The sequence below is a fragment of the Octopus bimaculoides genome, chromosome 20 (assembly GCF_046866305.1).
Source record: "Octopus bimaculoides isolate indiv1 chromosome 20, ASM4686630v1, whole genome shotgun sequence".
NCBI lineage: Eukaryota > Metazoa > Mollusca > Cephalopoda > Octopoda > Octopodidae > Octopus > Octopus bimaculoides.
In genome coordinates, this window is record NC_142947.1 from 36,770,304 (window position 1) to 36,793,818 (window position 23,515).

At 39.9% G+C, this 23,515-nt stretch overlaps 2 protein-coding genes across 5 annotated transcripts in view; one reads left to right on the plus strand and one right to left on the minus strand.

The window, feature by feature from the left end:
- Window positions 1-7,686, minus strand: part of LOC106868738 (caspase-3) — a 45,478-nt gene extending 37,792 nt beyond the window's left edge. The window contains exon 1 of the mRNA XM_089338369.1: window positions 7,668-7,686. The gene's annotated coding sequence lies outside the window, so the exon portion shown is untranslated. The remainder of the gene's footprint in view (window positions 1-7,667) is intronic.
- LOC106868740 (uncharacterized) overlaps window positions 1-23,515 on the plus strand; it is an 86,377-nt gene that overhangs the window by 61,036 nt on the left and 1,826 nt on the right. For 3 of the 4 annotated variants that reach the window (XM_089338360.1, XM_089338358.1, XM_089338361.1), the window contains 6 exons: window positions 4,686-4,816; window positions 7,232-7,318; window positions 10,399-10,514; window positions 14,757-14,835; window positions 18,794-18,883; window positions 20,414-20,542. In XM_089338360.1, the coding sequence (XP_089194486.1) occupies window positions 4,686-4,816; window positions 7,232-7,318; window positions 10,399-10,514; window positions 14,757-14,835; window positions 18,794-18,883; window positions 20,414-20,542 (632 nt within the window). The remainder of the gene's footprint in view (window positions 1-4,685; window positions 4,817-7,231; window positions 7,319-10,398; window positions 10,515-14,756; window positions 14,836-18,793; window positions 18,884-20,413; window positions 20,543-23,515) is intronic. The other variant, XM_089338359.1, reaches the window with a different exon arrangement.

Consider the following 23,515-nt stretch of genomic DNA (forward strand, 5'->3'; position numbering starts at 1 on the left):
TCATTGTAAGCCTAGTACTTATTCTATCAGTCTCTTTTACTGAACCACTAAGTTACAGAGACATAAACATACCAACATCGGTTGTCAAGCAATAGTGGAGAGGGATACACACACACACACAAACGCATATACATATGTGTATATATATATATATATCATCATCATCATCATCATCGTTTAACGTCCGCTTTCCATGCTAGCATGGGTTGGACGATTTGACTGAGGACTGGTGAAACCGGATGGCAACACCAGGCTCCAGTCTGATTTGGCAGAGTTTCTACAGCTGGATGCCCTTCCTAACGCCAACCACTCAGAGAGTGTAGTGGGTGCTTTTACGTGTCACCCGCACGAAAACGGCCACGCTCGAAATGGTGTCTTTTATGTGCCACCCGCACAAGCCAGTCCAGGGGCACTGGCAACGATCTCGCTCGAAAATCCTACAGGAGCCAGTCAGGCGGTACTGGCAACGGCCACGCTCAAAATGGTGCATCTCATGTGCCACCCGCACAAGAACCAGTCCAGGGGCACTGGCAACGATCTTACTTGGCTTGCCGGGTCTTCTCACGCACAGCCCATTTCCAAAGGTCTCGGTCCGTAGTCATCGCCTCGGTGAGGCCCAATGTACGAAGGTCTTGCCTCACCACCTCAGCCCAGGTCTTCCTGGGCCTACCTCTTCCACGGGTTCCCTCAACTGTTAGGGTGTGGCACTTTTTCACGCAGCTATCCTCCTCCATTCTCACCACATGTCCATACCAGCGCAATCGTCTCTCTTGCACGCCACAACTGATGCTTCTAATGTTCAGCTTTTATCTCAAGATACTTACACTCTGACGGGTATTCACATTGACATTACACATCCAACGGAGCATACTGGCTTCATTCCTTGCGAGCTTACGTATGTCCTCAGCAGTTACAGCCAATGTTTCACTGCCATGTAGCATGGTTGTTCGTACGCATGCGTCATACAGTCTGCCTTTTACTCTGAGTGAGAGTCCCTTTGTCGCCAGCAGGGGTAAGAGCTCTCTAAACTTTGCCCAGGCTATTCTTATTCTAGCAGCTACACTTTCAGCGCACCCACCCCCACTACTAACTTGGTCGCCCAGATAGCGGAAGCTATCGACTACCTCTAGTTTTTCACCCTGGAATGAGATAGAAGTTGTTTCCTGTTTGTTTGCAGTCTTTATTGCACCTGAACATCTGCCACAAACAAAAACTAACTTGCTAGTTAACCTGCCTTTGATGTTGCTGCACCTCTTATGTGTCCATAGCTTGCACCGGGTACATCTTATAGAGTTACTACCTACTCCTTTTCTACATACTGAGCAGGGCCATCTACCTGAAGGGGTTTGTGTTTTATCTACCTTCCTACTTATTAGGATTTTGGTTTTAGCTAGGTTGACTCTAAGGCCCTTCAATTCTAGACCTTGCTTCCACACCTGAAACTTCTCCTCTAGTTCTGATAGTGACTCCGCAATTAGGGCAAGGTCATCAGCATAGAGGAGCTCCCAGGGGCAACCTGTCTTGAACTCCTCTGTGATTGCCTGGAGGACTATGGTAAATAAGAGGGGGCTGAGGACGGAACCTTGGTGGACCCCTACCTCTACCCGGAATTCATTGCTGTACTCATTTCCAACCCTCACCTTACTGGCAGCATCTCTGTACATGGCTCGCACAGCTCTCACTAGCCATTCTTCTATCCCAAGTTTCCTCATTGACCACCAGATAAGGGATCGGGGGACCCTGTCAAAGGCTTTCTCCATGTCAACGAAAGCCAGGTACAGAGGTTTATCCTTAGCTAGGTATTTCTCTTGCAACTGTCTCACTAGAAATAAGGCATCAGTAGTGCTTTTACCTGGCACGAACCCAAACTGCATCTCATCTAAATTGATTCGCTCCCTAATTAGTTGGGCTATGACCCTCTCTGTAACTTTCATAACCTGATCTAACAGCTTGATGCCTCTGTAATTATTTGTATCTAAAGCGTCCCCTTTACCTTTGTAGCAGTTGACTATGATGCTGCTACACCAGTCATAGGGTATGACTCCTTCGTGTATCACCTGGTTCGTAATACGGGTGACTAGGCTATAGCCAACACTGCCAGATATTTTGAGCATCTCTGCAGTGATTCCTGATGGGCCGGGGGCTTTCCCGGTCTTCATACTCTTAATTGCTTTATCTACCCTGGTACTATCAACTCGGATAGCTGGTCCCTCTATTGGGTCGACATAAGGCAGGCTCTCTTTCTCCCATTCATTCTCTTTATTAAGCAATCTATCGTAGTGGCATCTCCAGACCTCTTTCTTTGCATCCTCATTTAATGCAAGCGTACCATCATCCATGCGAACACATTTCTCTCCTACAACATCACTATTCTCTCTCCTACACTGTCTTGCAACACGAAATACCTCGAGTCTTTGGTCCTCACGGCGCAGAACATTGGCAAATCTTTCCTTATCTGCTTCCCCTCTGGCTAAATAAACCTGTCGCCTAGCCTCCCTTCTGGCACATTGGTACAATTCCCTGCTACCACCGTTCTTCCAGTCCTTCCAAGCTTGTTTCTTTTGTCTAATAGCCCTGTCTACCTCCTTGTTCCACCACCACGTTACTCTGGGTTGGGAGGGGACCTTACACCACCCACAAATCTGGTCGGTGGCTTTCAACAGGTTGTCCCGCAGAAATCTCCAATTGTCTTCCACGTTGTATGATGCTATATCCCCTTCTATTTCGTTAAATGCTTCAAGTAACTTGTCTCTAAGTCTCTGTCCGTTTGCAGGGTCTTTAAGCTTCCACACCCTTCTTCTCCAAGCCTGTCTAATTCTGGGCACCCATTTTGCCTTGATCCCAAAGTCGCTAACTACTAATCTATGTTGTGGGGTACATTCTTCGCCAGGGTAGGTTTTGGCATTTATAAGCCGCCCTCTTTCCCTATTTCTGGCGTGGATGTAGTCGATTTGGCTAGAGTGTCTGCCGGAGCGGTAGGTGACTGGCAGGTTTCCTGAAGTTGGTATTGCAGACCATAAGATTGGTTGCATCACAGAACTCCAGCAGTCTGGTTCCCTCCTCGTTGCGGGAACCGAAGCCATAGCCTCCATGTATGCCATGGAAGCCCCCAGCACGACGTCCGACATGACCGTTGAAGTCTCCAGCCACAAAGAGAAGGTCCCTGTCACTCGTCGACGAGGTAGTTTGCAAGAGGGTGTCATAGAATTGGTCTTTCAGACCATCTGGTAGCCCAGGTTGAGGTGCATAGGCTGAGATGACAGTAGCTAATCTATGATGAAGCACTAGTCTGATCTTAAGTACTCTGTCACTTACTCTAACGACCTCGATTACCTTATCCACCCATTTCTCCGCTAGAAGTATTCCTACGCCCCCGACCCCGTCAGTGTTCCCTGCCCAGAAAATCTTGTACCTGTGTTCTTTGCCTGTGAGGAACCTTGCAGAACCTCCTCTCCATCTTACTTCCTGGATGCAGCACATATATAAACTTTGGCATTAAAAGCTACACAAATGCCAGAATGGGTCGCCATTACACAGTGCCCAATATCCTAGCAATGCCATCGCACTTCAGGACAAGTTACTGCAACAGCTTGGGTTTCAAGGGGACCACAGCTTTTTAATATTCTCCCAAAGAGCCTGATGGACCTACACAAAGTGGATGTTGGAGCTTTCAAATCAAAACTGGATCTCTTCCTGTCAAGAGTCCCAGATGAACCTACCTCACGCCAGGAATTGCAAATGAGGGTAGCAACATCAAACTCCCTTATTCACCAAATTCCACATATTAGAGGTGGCTCTCAGTAATAACAGTGTAGCAAAACAGCCGTGCCTCAGCATGTTCACAGCTTTGAGGTTAAATTGATTACAATCAGAATCTCAATCAAATCGAAATGAAAATGGAATTTGTAGTTGTGGCTGATGCCAGTGCCACCTGACTGGCACCCGTGCTGATGGCACGCAACAAGCACCATTCATTCGTGGGTCATTGCCAGTGCCATCTGACTGGCTCCCCGTGCCAGTGACACGTAAAAAGCACCATCTGAACGTGGTTGATGCCAGCCTCCCCCGTCATCCCAGCCACGACTGACTCCTCTGCTGGTAGCATGTAAAATGCACCATCCAAATGTGACTGATACCAGTGCCGCCTGACTGGCTCCTGTACCGGTGGCACGTAAAAAGTACCCACTACACTCAAAGAGTGTTTGGCATTAGGAAGGGTTAGTAGTAACAAGCTTGTAACACATTCAATCCCACTGTGTGACACCTTGGGCAAGTATCTTCTACTATAGCCTTGGGCAGACCAAATCATTGCGAGTGGATTTGGTAGACAGAAACTGAAAGAAGCCTGCTGTAAGTATGTTTTTGCCAGATCAGATTGGAGCCTGAAGCAGCCTCCTGGCTTGCCAGTCCCCAGTCAAACCTTCCAACCCATGCCAGCATGGAAAACGGACATTAAACAATGATGATGATGATAATTTATATGTATATATATAAATATATAAATAAAAAATATTTTAGAGAATCCTGAGAGAATTTCCTATCTAAAGCAGAACCTGAATGTACATCATTATTTTTTTTGTTTTGTTTCTCTTTACTTCTATTTTTAAGATTGATTTTATTTATAATCATTTTGAATATTTTTCATGTTTCTACCAATTTTCTTTTTTTTTTTTTTTGTTTCTTAGAGAACTCATTAACAAACCGAGATGTGGCTCCTTTGATTAAAAGCCTCCAAAGCAACTTTTTTTTGACAACATTAGACCTCAGTTACAATAAAATCACATTTGAAAATGGACAAGACTTGATTGGCTTCCTTGTAAGAATCAATTTTTTTCCAACAATTGTTGCTTATATTTATCTAACAATACACTTTTGATTTTATATATAAATAAAAGAAGTGGAACATAATTCTTTTTTTAAAGAAACACGTTTAAAAGGAAAGCTATTCCCCCCCATATATGTAATTATTTTACTTGTTTCAGGCATTTGACTGGGGCCATGCATCCCTGTGAAATACATTCCTGTGAAAGAGCAACCTCTTTCCATTGAAAACTTCATTATATATATATATAACACTCATTATATATATATATATATACAGAGAGAGAGAGAGAGAGGTTATGAGAGGTAATGGTGTCAATAAGACCCAAAGGTGTCAGGTACTGCTGAGTAAGTGCTATGGATAGACCATAGTTAAGCTCCAGGTTCGGTGATTATGCGAATGAGGAGTCCAACGTAGGTCATATATCAGCGTGTGAATATATAAAAGAAATTAACAGAATGAGATAAAAATCCAAGGCTTTGAAAGATTTCAGATCATTTATAAATAGAAGGTCTTATAGCTGTTTCCTGGATATTTTATATATCCCTTCATCGGAGATGGTGTGAGAAATATCCACAGAAAAGAGAAAAGATTATAAAAATTATTTTAAAATATTAAAAAATAAAAATGATATATGTGCCTGTGAAATCTTGTATCCCAGCTGTAAGGCCTTATTTCCACACAAGCCAGCTTAATTTTATTCGTTCTTAGTCGAAAGACATCTGTTTTTTGTCCTGTTATTATTCCTACTGTATTTGTGTAACAATGTTCGTTTTTTCTGTTCTTGTTTTTGTATACATTTGCTGCTTACTTCCAAGGAATCTAATGCTCTTAGCTTAGTTTCTCCTTGGGGCTGGCCAGATTGGAGCAACATCGAGAATAACCAGCCGAAATTGCAAGGATAATCTGGATCTCGACTGAAGAGAGAAAACTCTAAATGACCTGTCTGTGTTTTCTTTGTATCGTCTATCTGGATGTTTTGCCCCTTTCTTGTATCACCTAACTGTCTGGATGTTTTGCATTCTTGTCCCATTCTGTATTATTTATATATATATATAAATATATATATATATATATATATATATATATATAGTGGCGTACGTACACCTTGTCTCTTATATGTGAGTATACATTTTTCTAAATCTTGTACGACTCTATTTCTGTCTATCAGCCCCTTCACCCTTATTCGTTCATTCCACTGTTCGTTCTTTCGTTCCCCCTCGCTCACATTTCCTTGCCTTCTCTTCTCCCTCCACTTTTCACTTCACTGTCATTTTTTCTCACTTCTCCTTAATTCGTTTGACCCTCTGCCTCTACCTCTCTCTTCTCTTCCCACGTGACTGGTGTTTGGCCAAGCCTAACCTTTCTTTCTTGGGCGGCCGTTGTGCATGCAACCGAGTGATTGGTGCTTCTATCTGCTTCATTAGACACATCCATCACAGTGAAAGTGATCTCCTAAATGCAATATGCTTATGTCTATGCACACACTGGACGCTGTTCCTGCACCCAACCTGTTCTTGTTAAGCCTCCCCTCTCTCATCTTCCTGACACTCATCCCTCTATCACTCTTCTAACAATGCACTGATCAGCAGTTGTAAACACACAAGAGTAGAATCTGTACATATTTTTATCTCCTTTTCACTGCCCACCCCCTGGAACCACTTCCCTTAACTTCCATCCCTCATTCTCTATATCAGCCCTTTCCACTTTATCTTCTACTGATCACCCCTTTTTGCACCCCCAGTTATCTCTTCCTCTCCTCATACCTCATCTTAAACAGCCTCTCATATCTGTTATCACTCTCAACACCCCATATCTGCTCTCAACCACCCCACCTTTGTTCTCCTCTTACTATAGCTGCTCCTATGTATCTCTGACTGCCATCTCTGTCCCTATACATCTCTTTTTTTTCACTCAGGACATCATGTTCCTTTTTTCTGATCCATCTGGAGTAGTATTTCTCAACCATTTTTTGTCTATGGACCCCTTTGATCTGGCCCACACTTCTTCACTCTGTTCACTTTTGATGATGGACCTTTGTACCTGAATTATACAAAAGTCACTAAATTTTTCTTGTTTTCACATTATCAAAAAGCTTTCCATCTTCATTACTTTGTTATTTAACTTATATATATATATTTGTACTTATGTATAACGATGACCACTAAAGTGGACATTTAATGTGCTAGAAGAAGATCACATGTTGTGTCTACTAAGATCTAATGGTTCTCAAAAGTGGTCATCGTTATATATAAACATATACTTTAACCGCCCCTAAGATCTCAGATATTTTATCTGAATCTCTCTGATTCTTTAAATGTGCTAGCTTCCTGGTAATAAATTGATATTAATTAATATCTGATTTTTTACCCTATGTTTTAATCTTATATTTATACTTATGTATTTCAGACAAATAATGAAACATTAATTACACTTGATCTGCGGTGGTGTCTTATCTGTGATAAAGGCGGTCATGCATTGGCTAAAGGTCTGAAGGTTGGTGTACTTTGGAACTGCTAGACGATATATAAAAGGCACTTCACTGTTAGATTATCTTATCAAATTTAAACAGTGCAGCCTAAAGGGTTAAAGTATCATTTTGCATTTGCTAATTTTAACAATGATGAAAATAACTAAATATATACCCGGGCATATGGCGTAGTGGTTTAGAGTGCGGACTACTCACCCCAAGATTCCGAGATAGTAATATATGTTTAAATGTTTGATAAGATAATAACAAACATAAATGGTTTAAAGTTTGGTAATATAAGAGTTTTTATAAAAAAAAAAAATTTTAAAGAGCAAGAGAAAGAGATGGTGAGAAAGAAAAGTTTTTTTTTTTTACATTTTCTGTCACAGTGCATGTTTTTCATCAATTTCTGTCGTAGTACATAAGTTCTGAAACAGAAAAAGACAACATTAACTTTCAACAGCCTTCCCATATCAAGAAAGCTTTGTTCCAAGTCTGGGCCAAATATTGAAAAAATTGTAAATTCACTTTCTGGGACATTATCAAAAAACAGCAACAAAGCTCAACTCAACTCCCTATATTCTCCCCAGAAAGCTGCAAATTAAAGCCATCCCAAACGAACCAAGAAAACAGAGAAAACAAGGAAAAAATGGTTCTGGATAACTTCAAAATGGAGCTAAAACTCCTTAGACTTGGAGATCAGTCTCACAAAGAAAAAAATACAGTTGATGAAGAGATGGAGGTAGAAATTGCAGCAAAGAAAGCCAAAAGTGAAACAAAGTTGTGAAAATGAGGGAGTGATTTCTCTTCAAAGATGGGAGAAAAACCATGATTGGTTTAATTACTATGAGGAAAAGTTTAAAGAAGAACATCAATCAGATAATCCTTTCTTGAAGAAAATTTTAAAAATCACAAATCCCACACAACCAGAGCAAAGTCACTACTGGAAAAAAAAACCCTCAAATACTCATCTGAAAACAAAGAATAACCAATAGCCTCTCCAGAGCACCATGAAATAACAATCCAGATACTCATTATAGACACGGGGTGGGATATTTTAATGCTCCCTTCTCCACTAGACAAAATACCCTCAAAGTTATACAAAAGCTAGCTCAACTGGAAGGTACAAAAACCTCTCTCACCCCAGAAGATCCTCACATCCCAGGTATAGCATCTCTCATAATAATTATTTCAGACAGAACTAATGGAGAAACAGGGGCCTCCCTTACTCAAGGCCCTTCCACTCTGTCATGTGTCTATCTGAACATTCTCCATGCCCTCACATATCTTCTTTACTTGCCTTCCCAGCCTCTCCAATTTCCTTCACCATCACCTGCTACAGTCATGTCATCCCCATTGCTAAACATATCCCATCACACTCTCATGGACCTTCTTTCTCGATCCCCACTTCACTACTTTTACACCTCCCCCACTGTTCCCTCTGATATATCTTCACACCAACTATTTCTCTCTCTTTCACTTTGACTGTCCCTCTATCATTTTCCACAACTCTTTCCCAATTTCCTTCTTCTTTCTTGTCCTATTGGGGTAGCCAAGTATCTCCTCTATACTAAGATAACTATCTCTGTCCCTCTAACATACTCCAACCTTTTGTCTGGCACACAGCCACTCTCCTTGGTTCCAGTTACTCTCTCAACTAAGAGGTCTTTGTCTTGCAAGTTACTTGGCAACCCTGCTAACAGTATTATGTAAAAGGCACTTGTGCCAGTGACATGTAAAAGAACATGTGCTGGTGGCATGTAAATGGCACCCGTGTTGGTCACGCACTGAAGTCATCTATGCTTGTGACACATAAAAGGCATCCATGTTGGTGACAATTAAAAAGCACCCAGTAGAGTGGCTGGCATTAAGGAAGGGCATCCAGCTATAGAAACCATGCCAAAACAGACAACTGGAACCTGATTCAACTCTCCAGCTCACCAGCTCCAGTCAAACTGTCTAACCCATGCTAGCATGGAAAACGGACATTAAATGATGATGTTAATGATGATGATGATGACATCATTGACTCACCTCTTTCTAATTGAGAAATTCTTATTTCTTTATTGCCCACAAAGGGCTAAACATAGAGGGGGCAAACAAGGACTGACAAAGGGATTAAGTCGATTACATCGACCCCAGTGTGTAACTGGTACTTAATTTATCAACCCCAAAAGGATGAAAGGCAAAGTCGACCTCGGTGGAATTTGAACTCAGAACGTAGCGGCAGACGAAATACCAATAAGCATTTCGCTCGGCGTACTGACGTTTCTGCCAGCTCACTGCCTTGCGAGCTGGCAGAAATTCTGTGGGAGGTTGACTTTGCCTTTCATCCTTTTGGATACAATAAGTATTAGTTGAGTACTGCAGTTGATGTAATCGATTTACTCTCTCCCATGAAATTGCTGGTTTTGTGCCAATTTGAAACCAATATTGTACATTATTATGCATTAATGTATTTGGATCAGCATCCTTCAATTACTAAAACCATCTGGCAGTTCACTGCAAACTGCCAGGAATATCAGTTCCCTGTCATCCCTTTTTAGGCCTCACAGAGGGGATGACAGGGTACGGAGACACCTGGCTGTGCTTGAGAAGACAGATCAAGCAAAGTAAACTTGTGGTTCCCCTTGCATACAGGTATGTCCCCTGCATCCCTCTCCAGTTGAGTGTCCCTAATCTTGTGGGCTCATGGGTGCTGGTGCCACATAAAAAGCACCCATACTGGTGCCATGTAAAAGCACCCATGCCAGTGCTGCAAAAAAGCACCTGATACACTCTCTAAAGTGATTGGCATTAGGAAGGGCAGCATGGAAAATGGATGGTAAATGATGATGAGAATGACCTCTTTCCTATCTAAACACTTCCCCTAACATTCTAATGAAAATTTCCCCTCTGTCCTTCCACCACCTCCAATTCTCTGTATTACTTCACCTATAGTCTCCCCTACTGTACCTTGAGGGTATCTCCACCACCATCTCTCCTACGCTCTCTGTCTCTGAAATTGGGATGTCTTTTATGCCATCAAATATAATAATCATTTTTGTTTGATGCTACGTAGTCTTATTTTTTATCTTCTATTTTTTTTTCTTTACTTTGTCAACAGAGAAATGTCAGTCTCAAAGTTTTAGACATTAGCTGGAATGGCCTAGGAGAACGTGGATTAAAGAGTCTTGCATTAGCTCTAGCTTATAACAACTGCCTTAAAGTTATCAATTTGGCGTAAGTGATTCCTTTTACCAGCTTATTTGATAAACTCTTTTGGTGAAACATTCCAATTCTCATTTAATCAAACAGTTGAATCTTTTATCTATTTCAGTCAGTAGACTGTGGCCACGCTGAAGCACCACCTTGAAGAACTTTTAGTTGAATGAGTCAACCCCAGTACTTGTATTTTTTAAGCCTGGTACTGTTCTAACAGAATCTCTGTTTGCTGAACAGCTAGGTTACAGGGACATAAACAAACCAACACCAGTTGTCAAGTGGAGGTGGGGAGACAAACAGACACAATAACACATACACGCACACACACACACACACACACATCAAGCTTTTTTCAATTTCCATCTATCAAATCCACTCACAAGGCTTTGGGACTGAACCCAGAACCTTGTGGTTGGGAAGCAAGCTCCTTACCACACAGTCACAACTGTGCCTATATCTAGATTTTTTTTTTTAAGTTTTATTCTTTCTATTTGTTTATTTATTTTGTGAATAGAATTTATTTTCGATTTCATGTACAAATAGTATTATTTTTTACTGTTAGCTTTTACTTGTTTCAGTTGTTGGACTGCGACCATGCTGGGGCACTGCCTCAAAGGCTTTTAGGTGAACAAATTGCTCCACAGTATCTATTTATCTTTTAAGTCTGAAGCTTATTCTATTGATCTCTAAGTTGCTGCTAAGTTACAGAGAGATAAGCAATCAAACACTGGTTGTCAAGTGGTGACGGGTGGAACAAACAAACACACATTTGCACACGCACACACAGATGCACACACACATGTATATATACACAATGGGCTTCTTTCAGTTTTTTATTTCTTTATTGCCCACAAGGGGCTAAACATAGAGGGGACAAAGACAGACAGACAAAAGGACTAAGTCGATTACATCGACCCCAGTGCATAACTGGTACTTAATTTATCGACCCCCAAAAGGATGAAAGGCAAAGTCGACCTTGGCGGAATTTGAACTCAGAACGTAACGGCAGACGAAATACCGCTAAGCATTTCGCCTGGCTCCACACAGTTTCTGTCTACCAAATTCACTTACAGGGCTTTGGTTGGCCTGGAGCTATAGTAAAAAACACTGTACAGTGGGGCTGAACCCAAAACCATGTGGTTGCAAAACAAGCTTCTTAGGCACATGGTCATTCTTGCACCTATTGAGACAAATAATTTTGTTTCTTTAAGGAAACTAACAAAGTCTATAACAGAACAGTCTATAACTGCATGTACTTAAGAGGAATGAAGAGTGCATTTGCAGATGATGACAATATATTGGGTTGATTCATAAATAATTTCTAATTTTGTTAAACACCTTTACTCATGAAAAATTTTACAAAGAATCATTTCCAATTATCAGTATAGTTACCATTATTTTGAATGACCTCTTGGCATTTAGCAGGTCGCTTTTTAATTCCTCTCCAGTAAAATTCAGCAGGCCTCAACATGAAGAAGCTTTCCACACACATTTTCACCTGATTTTCTTGAGAAAGTTTTTTCCCTATCAGAACATTTTGTAGAGAGTGAAGAAGATGGAAACCAGTTGGTGCAAGGTTCAGTAAATATGGTGAATGGAGTAGAACACACCAGTCCAAATCCAGTATTTTATCTTGCGTGATCCTTGCTGAATGTGGTCTTGCATTATCATGGAGAAGCACAATGATTCTTGTATTGATGAGTGCAGAGCATTTTCTTAAAAGATTTTCATGCACATGTTGTGGCTGTTGAGAGTATATGTCAGCTTTAGTGTTTGATTACAGTTTAAAAACTCAAAATGAATGATACTGCAGTGATTCCACCATACACACAGCATAACCTTCCTTCTATAGAGCTCAGCCTTTGAGATAAGTTGTGGAGATTTATCCTTGTCAGTCCACTGGCTTTTGCATTGAACATTGTAATAAAAGACCCATTTTCCATCACCTGTAATGATATTGAGAAACGGGTCATTTTTCTACCTTGAAAGAAGACTTGTCCCTTTGGACATGTGATCTTCCCTATTCTTCTCACTAAGAATATGAGGAATTCAAACGCCCTGCTAGCTGACTTTTCCTACCTTTTCAAAGTGGTGGCAGATGGTAGATTGAGATGTGTTGAGGTCAACTGCTAATTCCCAAGTACTTTTACGAGGATTAAATTCCACTAATTCTCTTAAAGAATTATGATTGATGTCTGATGAGCCTCATCTCTTAATGACAAATCTCTGGAATGAAAATTTGAAAACCAATTTTGCATTTGTTGGTTAGTAATGACACCTTGGCCATAAATACTGCATATTTTCCCAGCTGTTTCTGTGGTGCTTTATCCATTCTTAAACTCTCACAACATCACATGTTAAACATGCACTTCCAGATCATCCATCTTAGTGGGGTGAAATTTGATATTAAACTATGATGTGCACACTTTCACTGCTTGAATACAAAAAAAAGTTAGAATCAAAAAAAAGTTAAATGCTAAGAAATTGGGGTGCGGTGGGGTTGGGAGAAATAAAAATTTTGAAAGTGTGATTTTTTGGCAAAATCATTTTCTCCTATATCGAAAACATAGAAATTGGAAAAAGTTTTTGAAAAAAAACCCCCACTGGAAATGGGTGGTGTACACATGCTTTACCTTCGCCTACATGTGCATACAGACATGTGTTTGCATGTATGTGTGTGTGCATACATGAAGGTGTTAAGAAGTGAACCGACAGATTTGTAAGAGAGTCAGATAGAATGACTGACTTCTTTTATCTTTTACCTTTTATTGTTTCAATCATTAGATTGTGGCCATGCTGGGGCACTGTGCTGAAGAAGTTTTAGTCAAATGAATCAACCCCAGTACCTTTTTTTTTCAGCCTGGTACTTATTCTATCAGTCTCTTTTGCCAAACTGCTAAGTTATGGGAATGTTTACACACCAACACTAGTTGTCAAGCAGTGGTGGGGGACAAACACACACACACACGTACACACACAAACGCACAAAGGGCTTATTTCAGTTTCCATCATCTAGATTCACTCACAAAGCATTGGTCAGCCCAAGGCTATTGTAGAAGACACTTGCCTTAGGTGCCACGCAGTAGAACTGAACCCAGAACCATATGATTAGGGAGCAGGCTTCTTATCACATGGCCACTCTTGCAATATTTGTTTTGACCCTCTGCTCTGAGTTCAAATCCCACTTAGCCCTCAAGCTTCTCAGATCAGCTTAAAAAACCAACAAGTACCAACTCAGAATAGTGCATTGGTAGAATTGATAGGGTACTAGATAAGATGACTTGTGATTCCCCTCTGTGTTTTGATGGCAACACCTGCAATAATGCTGTTGTGGAGATGTATTAGCCCAGTGCCCAGTGGTTCTCAGCTATTTTTTGCCTGTGGACTCCTTTGATTCCCATTTTATTCTACTGACCCTCAGCCATTCGATATCTAAATAAAATCCTATAATGTTTTTACAATTGAAAGTTATTAAGAAGTGTATAAAAAAAAATTTGTTGAAATATTTTGTGCACTGTAGAAGTAAGACCAATTGTAGTGCACATAAATTTTAACAAAGTCTTATATAGAACCCCAAGGGCCATACAGACCCCGTTTGGGAACCACTTGATTAGCCCCTGCCTTACCCTTGGGCATCATTGTTTGGTTGAAGAAGGAAGATTTGCATGCATAAGCAATTGTTAGTCCTCTACATATAAATGTGACCAGGCCTGCATCTTGTTGAGCAATGGTCAGGCAGGTGCAGAAACCCATGGCCATACATAACCAAAGGAAGCCCTTTGCCTTATGGTTAAGAAGTTCACTTCCCATGCAGATGATTTTAGGTTCAGTCCTACTGCAGGCCTCTTTTACTGTAACACTCCACTGATGTGTCCTGCCTCATGCAGTCCACTAATAAGTCATGCTTCATGTGGTCAACTGATGAGTCCTGCCTCGTGCAGTTCATTAATGATTTCTGCCCCACTGTGCTCCACTGATGAATCCTGCCTCATATAGTCCACCGATGAGTGCTGCCTCGTGTGGTCCACTGATGAATCCTGCCACATGCTGTCTACTGATGCATCCTGCCTCGTGCAATTCACTGATAATACCTGCCTCATGTAGAAAAGGTTGCTTGTGTCTGTTTTATACCAAAGTTATTTACTTTCACCCATGGAGAAGAAGGAGGATAAATAAAGTTTACTTCCATGCACTCTATGAAAATAGTTTCAGTTGTTTTGATCTGATCATCTCTTTTTTTCTTCTTCTTTCTTCTTTCAGCAATAACAACTTGACAGCAAAAACAACAGTTCATCTTTCTAGAGCTTTAAAAAGAAACAAAAGCCTTGAAATTCTCATAGTAAGTTGATTCACCTGAAATGCTACCATTTATCATGTAGGAAAAATATTAATATCCTCATGTCATAGACAATTGTTATTAGCAGGCTTATGAAATTTTGTCAAACAATTGCTTTTGCATGGACAATGAATGTGGGTATTCGCTGAGTCTATTGTGAAGATCATCCCACCACCTTTCTTTGTAAAGGGCAGGTTTATATGTCTGTTGGCCTTTTTGAAAAAGTTGTATGGTGGACCATACTGAAAGGGCTGAAGACAAACACCTTCCTCTTTGGCCAAGCCCTCATCAACTTTTTAAAGTTTCACTTGAAAATAAAAATGGGAGTGAAGAGAGAAATGCTTGTCTTCCAGCAAATTTGTTGAGAGGTGGATGAGAGTGGCAAGGATAGTTCAAGTGAATGGGCCTGCTCTGAGCATGCCCCAGTAGAATGAGGCTGGAAGAGGGAGAGGAGGAGAGGGCAGTTGTCCTAGTAGTCAGGGTGACCATGGTTATGCAGTGTTTCCACAAGAAGACCTTGGAATTCTCCCATCCTTTTGGTGTAATTATTCATTGCTAAAATTTTCTTGTTAATTCATTGTTTGTGGTGTAGATTTGTGCATACACCCCCCCTCAGTGTATTTCTTTCTCATGTATTTGTACTAATGTCTTTTTGTACCATTCTATGTGACCAATAAAGAAATAATAATAATTATTATTATTATTATTATTATTATTACTATTGTTATTAAGGTGGAGAGCTGACAGAACTGTTAGTATGCCAGACAAGATGCTTAATGGCATTTTGTCTGTCTTTACATTCTTAGTTCAAATTCCACTGAGGTTAGCTTTGCCTTTCATCATTTCCAAGTACTGGGGTTAAGGGTGTTGACTTGCTCCTTTCCACAAAACTGTATCTATAGTAGAAAGAATTCTTCTTCTTCTTCTTCTTCTTCTTCTTCTTCTTCTTCTTCTTCTTCTTCTTCTTCTTCTTCAACAATATGAAGAGCACAATGAAATTGCAATAGATATTTTATTGGTTGAACATGGTCATTATACTCACGAAAGAGAGGTTTACCCCACTTTACATAATTTTCACTGACAGGAAAGAATATTTGACATAATTCATCACCAACCTTTAACCCTTTAGCATTCACATTACTCTTGCAAATATGATGCTTATTTATTCACATTGTTTTAAATTAATCATGCATTATCTCATAACTTTGAGATTTTTATGATGTAATTGTTTATTTCCAGAATGAGATTGTAGGATAGGTGTGAGAGGCCAGATTTGGCTGATTTGAACATAAAACAGGTAGAATATTTTGGACAGTTATGGCTGGTTTAAATGCTAAAGGGTTAATAACACCACCTGGTCTTTCATCATCTTGATTCCTCAGACTTACAGGGTTGGTTACATGGTTTCCATGACATATAAGTGACTGAGATCACAATATTTCTCCTGAACAAGACACCAGTCTATTGCAGTTATTCATCTGTAGCTGAGTGAACTGGAGCAATATGAAATAATGTGCTTTACTTAAGAACACAACACACCACCCAGTCTGGGAAGTGAAACCAGTTGTGAGTGCAACAGCCTAACCACTAGGCCATGTTCCTTCCCTCCACATGATCTTTGGACATTGACATATCCCTCAACAAGGAGATAAGTCTTTCACAATCAATACAAAGCTGCATGTTGCTACTAACAATAGAAGTGGTCAATATATGTTGCTCTGGGCAATAAATACAGTCAACAGAAATTGATCCGTCAGTGAGCTTGATAAAAAAATGTTAGAGATACTAATAAATAATGAAAAGTGGAAGAAAAGGAGTTAGGGGAAAATAGAAAAATAGGTAGAAGTAGGAGAAGGCAAAAATAAAAAAAATGTATCAAGTTACAATAAAAGAAAAAAATAAACAATGAATAGATAGTCATGGACGCTGCAGAGGCAGCAGCAGTAGGAGTAGTTGTAGTCGTAGTAGTAGTAGTAGTAGTAGTAGTAGTAGTAGCAGTAGCAGCAGCAGTGATAGTTGTAATATATCTTCTAGGCAGGGCAAACTGCTTAGCAGTATTTTGTCTGTTTTTTATGTTCTGAGTTCAAATTCTGCCAAGATCAACTTTGCCTTTCATCTTTTCAAGGTTGATAAATTAAGTACCAGTCAAATACTGGGGTCAATGTGATCAATTATCTGCCTCCCCACAAATTTCAGGCCTTGTGCCTATAGTAGAAAAGAATTATATATGTGTCCAGCTGGTAGAATTCTTAGTACCCCAGACTCAAAATTCACAGAGACCAACATTGCCACCTTTCATTCTTTGGTGGGGATGGGTTTAATAAAACAAGTAGCAGTCAAGTAGTACAACAATACAAGAATGAATACATGCGTTACTTCAAATCTAATGCTCTGAAAGTGCAATATTTGGACACACTTACATATGATGTAGTGTGTATGATTCAAACAGTTATTCAAGCTGATATGGTATTGCATGGCTAGTCAGTGAGAAAATATGAGAAAAAAAATGTGAAGCGCCAGAACCATTGTTGGATCATGCACAGTACATCTTATATAAGCGTGTCCAAATATTGCAATTTGGAAGCATGAAACTTGAAGTAGGTCATGTATAACTTATGCGATCCTATCAACTAACGAACAGTATGCTTCGTATATAGTCAGGTCAGTATCATAAATCAAAGAATATAATCAGGTCAGTGTCATAAATCAAAGAATATAATCTCTGCATTTGAAATATATTAAAACCTTTATTGAACTGTGGTCTTATTGTTTGTTTGTTTTGAGAATAACAGAGATATACATATATACACATACACACATGCATTATGCAAGTATATATATATATGAGTGTGTGTGTATATATATATATATATTTGTGTGTGTGTGTGTATATATATATATATATATATTTGTGTGTGTGTGTGTATATATATATATATATATATATATATACACACACACACACACACACACACACACAAACAGAGGATAGGCCAAAAATCGCACATTAAAACATTTGACATTTTATTTATATTGTGACACTATTGTCATTGATTTGACTCATGTTCGTTCTTATTCCTAATAGAATTTATATGTGTAGTGGATTACTACCTGTAACCTTAGGTATCCACAAGCTTTCAGTAGTCTTTCAAGTGCTTAAAACCCTCGTGGTAATCTGTCCTGTCCCTAAGAGGCAAACCTTCTGTAGAACCTCTACAGGACATTCCATTATTGTTATTAAAAAGTGCCTTTCTAGTGTTGGGCCTCACAGAGGCAATGTAGCCAGTGCTAGTGACAGGTAACTATCACCTGTGCCGGTGCCGCACGACTAGCACTTTGTGTTGGTGGCACATAAAAGGTACCTTTTGAGCATTGGGTCTCACGGAGGCAATGACAAATGGCCAAGACCTTCAGCAATATGAAATCACAGTCATGGTAGATTCATGTGTCGTGCAACTGGTACTTGTGCCAGTGGCACATGAAAGCACCCATTACACTCTTGGAGAGGTTGGTGTTAGGAAGGGTATCCAGCCATGGGTTCCATGCCAAATCAGACTGGAGTCTGGTACAGCCTCTCAGCTTGCCAGCCCTGGTTAAACTGTCCAACCTATGCTAGCATGGACAATGGATGTTAAATGATTATTATTATTATTATTATTATTATTATTATTATTATTCATTTTGTTCATCATATACAAGTACATGTGCATTCATTATTTTACTTATTTTATTCAATTTTAGAAAAATTGAAGCATGTCTTTGATAAACTTCTGAACATATTGAACTTATTTTGTGCATGTGGTTTGGTCCACCCTGTACATATATCTTTATGTATTTATATACACACACTATATACATATATACATTTGTTTATCTCTATATACATATGCATACACACAAACCTTATATGTGTTGTGTATGTGTTTGTGTGTAATTAACCATCTTGTTCTTTCTGTGACAGTTAGACAACAATTCTATTCGTGATGACAACACCAAACCCTTCATCCAACTGTGTTTAGGCCATAGCACCCTCATGCTACTCTCTTTACAGGTATGTAATACAGTGAGGTCTAATTGATTGATTTCATTACTACTCTTTCTCTTCATTCTTCCAGAACTTTCCAAATTCATCACCATACGTCATTCATAATTTCTCTCTTTGCATTGTTAGTATGTTATTACTTGTGGAGGCGCAATGGCCCAGTGGTTAGGGCAGCGGACTCGCGGTCATAGGATCGTGGTTTCGATTCCCAGACCGGGCGTTGTTAGTGTTTATTGAGCGAAAACACCTAAAGTTCCACAAGGCTCCGGCAGGGGATGGTGGTGAACCCTGCTGTACTCTTCCACTACAACTTTCTCTCACTCTTACTTCCTGTTTCTGTTGTGCCTGTAATTCAAAGGGTCAGCCTTGTCACACTCTATGTCACGCTGAATATCCCCGAGAACTACATTAAGGGTACATGTGTCTGTGGAGTGCTCAGCCACTTGCACGTTAATTTCACGAGCAGGCTGTTCCGTTGATCAGATCAAGTGGAACCCTCGACATCGTAAGCGACGAAGTGCCAACAACAATGTTATTACTTACTGTCGTGAGAAGTTGGTGAGATGGCAGAATTGTTAGTATGCTGGGGAAAATGTTTAGTGGTGTTTCATCTGGTTCTTCATGTTCTTGGTTCAAGAACTGCTGAGGTTGACTTTGCTGTTTGTCCTTTATTGTGGTGGAGGGTGGGGGGAAAAAAAATTAGTACCAGTTGAGCAATGGGGGAAATGTAATTCATTAGCTCCCTCCTCCAAAATTTCAGGCTTTGTGCTTATAGTTGAAAGAATTAGAAAGGCAGTGAGCTGGCAGAATCATTAGCACACCAGACAAAATGTATAGCAGCATTACTTCCAGATCTTTATGTTTTGAGTACAAACATGGCCACGGTCAAATGTGATGCTTCCAGTCATGTGGTACTGGCAACAGCCAGGCTTAAAATGGTGATTTTTACATGCCACCTGCACAGGAGCCAGTCCAGCAGCACTGGCAACGACCTTTCTCGAATGTTTTTTTTCACATGGCATAAGTGTCAGTAAGGCAACGCTGGTAACGATTCCGCTCAAATGGTGCTATTTACGTGCCACTGGCATGGAAGCCAGACAGCTGCTCTGGCAATGATCACGCTCGGACAGTGCTGTTAGCGCTGCACTGGTACAGGTGCTAGTCATTGAATTTGGTTCAATTGCGATTTCGATTATTATCATTATCATTATTATTATTATTATTATTAAGGCAGTGAGCTGGCAGAATCATTAGCATGCCAGGCAAAATGCTTAGCAGCATCTCATCTATCTTTATATTGAGTTCAAATTCTGCTGAGGCTCATTTTGCTTTTCATTCTTTCCTGGTTGATAAAATAAGTACCAGTTGAGCACTGGGGTCAGTGTAGTTGACTTCCTCACTACCCTGAAATTGCTGGCCTTGTACCAAAATTTGAAACCAATATTTGTTCCAAAGATCATCTTAAAAACGACTAAGTTATTTTTACCAATCACCTTGATATAACATAAACGTGATTGTTAAATTAATTATCTTTAACAGGGTGTTCACGTTAACAAAAAGACATCTTTTCAAATTGAGGAAATGCAATATATTGCATCAGAAGAAACTGCTACAACAAAAATTGTGCTGCACAATGATTGTAATGATATGCATGTGGTAAATGAAACAGTTAAGTGTCATTTTATTCTGATTTACATATTGGTTAATTTTCCTTACTCATATTGCACACAGATATGGCCATTTGGTTCAGTTACAATATACGGAACCTTATCTTGATCCTTAGAACCCTCCACTCCCCATTTATCAAATATGTTAGCATTCTTTTTTACTATTCCCTCACTTTAGTAGTTCTTCTCCTTGGCATAGCTGCACGGTTAAGAGGCTCACGTTGCAATGATATGGTTTTGGGTCCGGTTCAACTGCGCAGCACCTTGTCTTCTTCTATAACCACAGACCAACCATTTCCTTGTGAGGGAATTTGGTGGACAGAAAACTGTGTAGAAACCCATCACACACACACACACACACACACATTATTCTTTTATTTATTTCAGTCATTTTGATTGCAGCCATGCTTAGAGCACTACCTTTAATCAAACAAATCAACCTCAGAGCTTATTCTTTGTAAGCCTAGTATTTATTCTATCAGTCTCTTTTCCCGAACTGCTAAGTTATGGGTATGTAAACACACCAACATCAGTTGTTAAATAATGGTGGGGGACAAACACACACACACACACACACACACACACACACACACACACACACACACACACACACACACACACACACACACACACACACACACATACAACAAGCTTCTTTCAGTTTCATGCTTCCCACATGGCACGCAACTGTTCCTGTGGAATTGAAGCCCATTCCTGGCATAGTTTTGCCTTCAGGACATCAAGCAAAGAATGAGGAGTGCTTTGGTCTAAAATGGACCAAACAGAAAAATCCTACGGGTTGAGAGCAGAGTTTCTTGAGGGCCATGTTCTTAGTGTATGTGTAAAATTTGAATGAAATCAGTTTGGTAGTTCTAGAATTTTAGTGATGCACACATCCAGATACACACACACATTCTCAATTTTATATATATGTAAGAACGACCGTGCGAACCCAAAAGGAGAAATGGTGATGAATGGAAAAACAAGGCTCCTTTCTTAAACGCGTCACACGGTCGAACACAAAATATATCAAAGATGATATATAAATATGTTATACTTCGATAACATAGTGAATTCGTAAATGCCAGTAATGAAGACGATAGAACACAACCGTATGAAGTTGAATAACAGTAATATTTATTGTTGCATTAAAATGTTTGTCTGTTTGTGAGTGTGAGTGCGACATAATAAAACATAGTAAAAGACAGGCTGTCATGTAAAGAACAGAGTGTGTGTAAGTGATACATGTATGTGTATGCGTGAGATACAGCAGATAGAAAAAGAGTCCGTAACACATATAAGAATTTGCCGGTTCTTAGAGTACACAATAGTAAGAGTCTGTATGTAAGAAGTTGAGGCATGTGGGGCAGATCGATCACACGTCTTGATGTTAGGGCTTCCATGCCGGGCCGGGTTCTTGTATACAGTTGTTCTTCGCAGGCTGGGGTTCTTGTCTGTTGTCTATCGTGGCGAAGGTGAATCGCACAAACAAAGTTAGAAGTTCTGCGGTAGTTTGGTTAGCTTGTGTACGTAGAAGTCATATTGATGCTGTTGGCGAGGACAATGCTGGTAGTCGTAGTGTCGTGTTGACTGTCGAATCTTGTAGTTCGTAGTTGAAGTGGTGTTGACGTCGTCGCTGGAAATTGCTGCTGCTGCTCTGTGTGGTACACGAAACAGGTCTCTAAGAGATCTGAACCGAGACGAATTTGCCGGGTATAATTTAGTCTATTTAAAGCAAAATAGGGGCTCCAGAGAGGCATTAGAAAAACATTATCACATGACCTTATTAAGGGCTGTGATTGGTCAGTTTGCATTCTGGCGGGAACGGTACGAAGCAGTTGCCGCTTCAAATAATAATCAGTCACGTGATGGATACAGTAGGCTGCTCTTTACTACGCCCGAACTTGAATATATTTATAACAGCGAGAGAAGATGGTTTGTTTGTATATAATGGCGATAGGTAGTTTCACTACATATATATATATATAGATAGATAGATAATGATAATAATAATAATAATAATCCTTTCTGCTTTTGGCATAAGGCCTGAAAATTTGGGGAAGGAGGATAGTTGATTACATTGACCCCTTGTCCTTGTACTTATTTCATCAATCCTGAAAGGATGAAAGGAATAATTCATCTCTCATCTTTTCAGTGTTGATAGTATGTAGAGGTCTGATCAAAAAGTATTGAAACTAGTGACATAAAAAGAAAACTACAACATTTAAACTCCTTCAAAGCAGTCCCCTTCTCCTGAAGCCACACACTTTATCCAGTGTCGTTTCCATTCCTGGAACTCCATTTTTGGGGGGATAGAGAACAGCTGGCTTGTTGTGTTTTCTTGAAGTTCTTTGATATCTTGAAATCTTGCTCCTTTGAGCTGGATTTAATTTTTAGAAAAAGGAAAAGAGGGGAAAATGCAGGTATCGCCAAGCTTTTGGCAAAATTTGATGCAGATTCTCTGCTCAATTTTTTCTGCTATTGTCACTGTGGTAGAGTGAGATGACCACATTCTACACAGTTTACATCCAAGTAAACAGCAGAATTGAGTGAGAGCATTATAACTTAATGTTCATGTGCAACAAAGTCTAAGGTCAATCTATGCCAAGCAGCTTCACCCTGCGTACTTTAGCTCTGTTACTATAGCAACAGTTACGATACGTTTTGGTCAGAACTTCTATGTAAGAAGTGTGTATGTGTACATATATAAATAGCTCTCTCTTGTGTCATGGTATATTCATGCTTTGACGAATCATGGCTTGTTCCTCCTCCATTTATTTCTGTCTCTCATAACATCACTCAGGTCTTTCTCGCTCTGCACATTCAATCTCTTCTTCATCCAATCAAAATTCTTCATCCAATCAAAATTCTTCATTCTCTGCCTTCCTCTCGCTCCATTTCCATCATCCTCTCTGAGAAAATGACCAACAAATCTCCACTCTCTCTCTCTGATAGTCTCCATCAACTCTCTCTT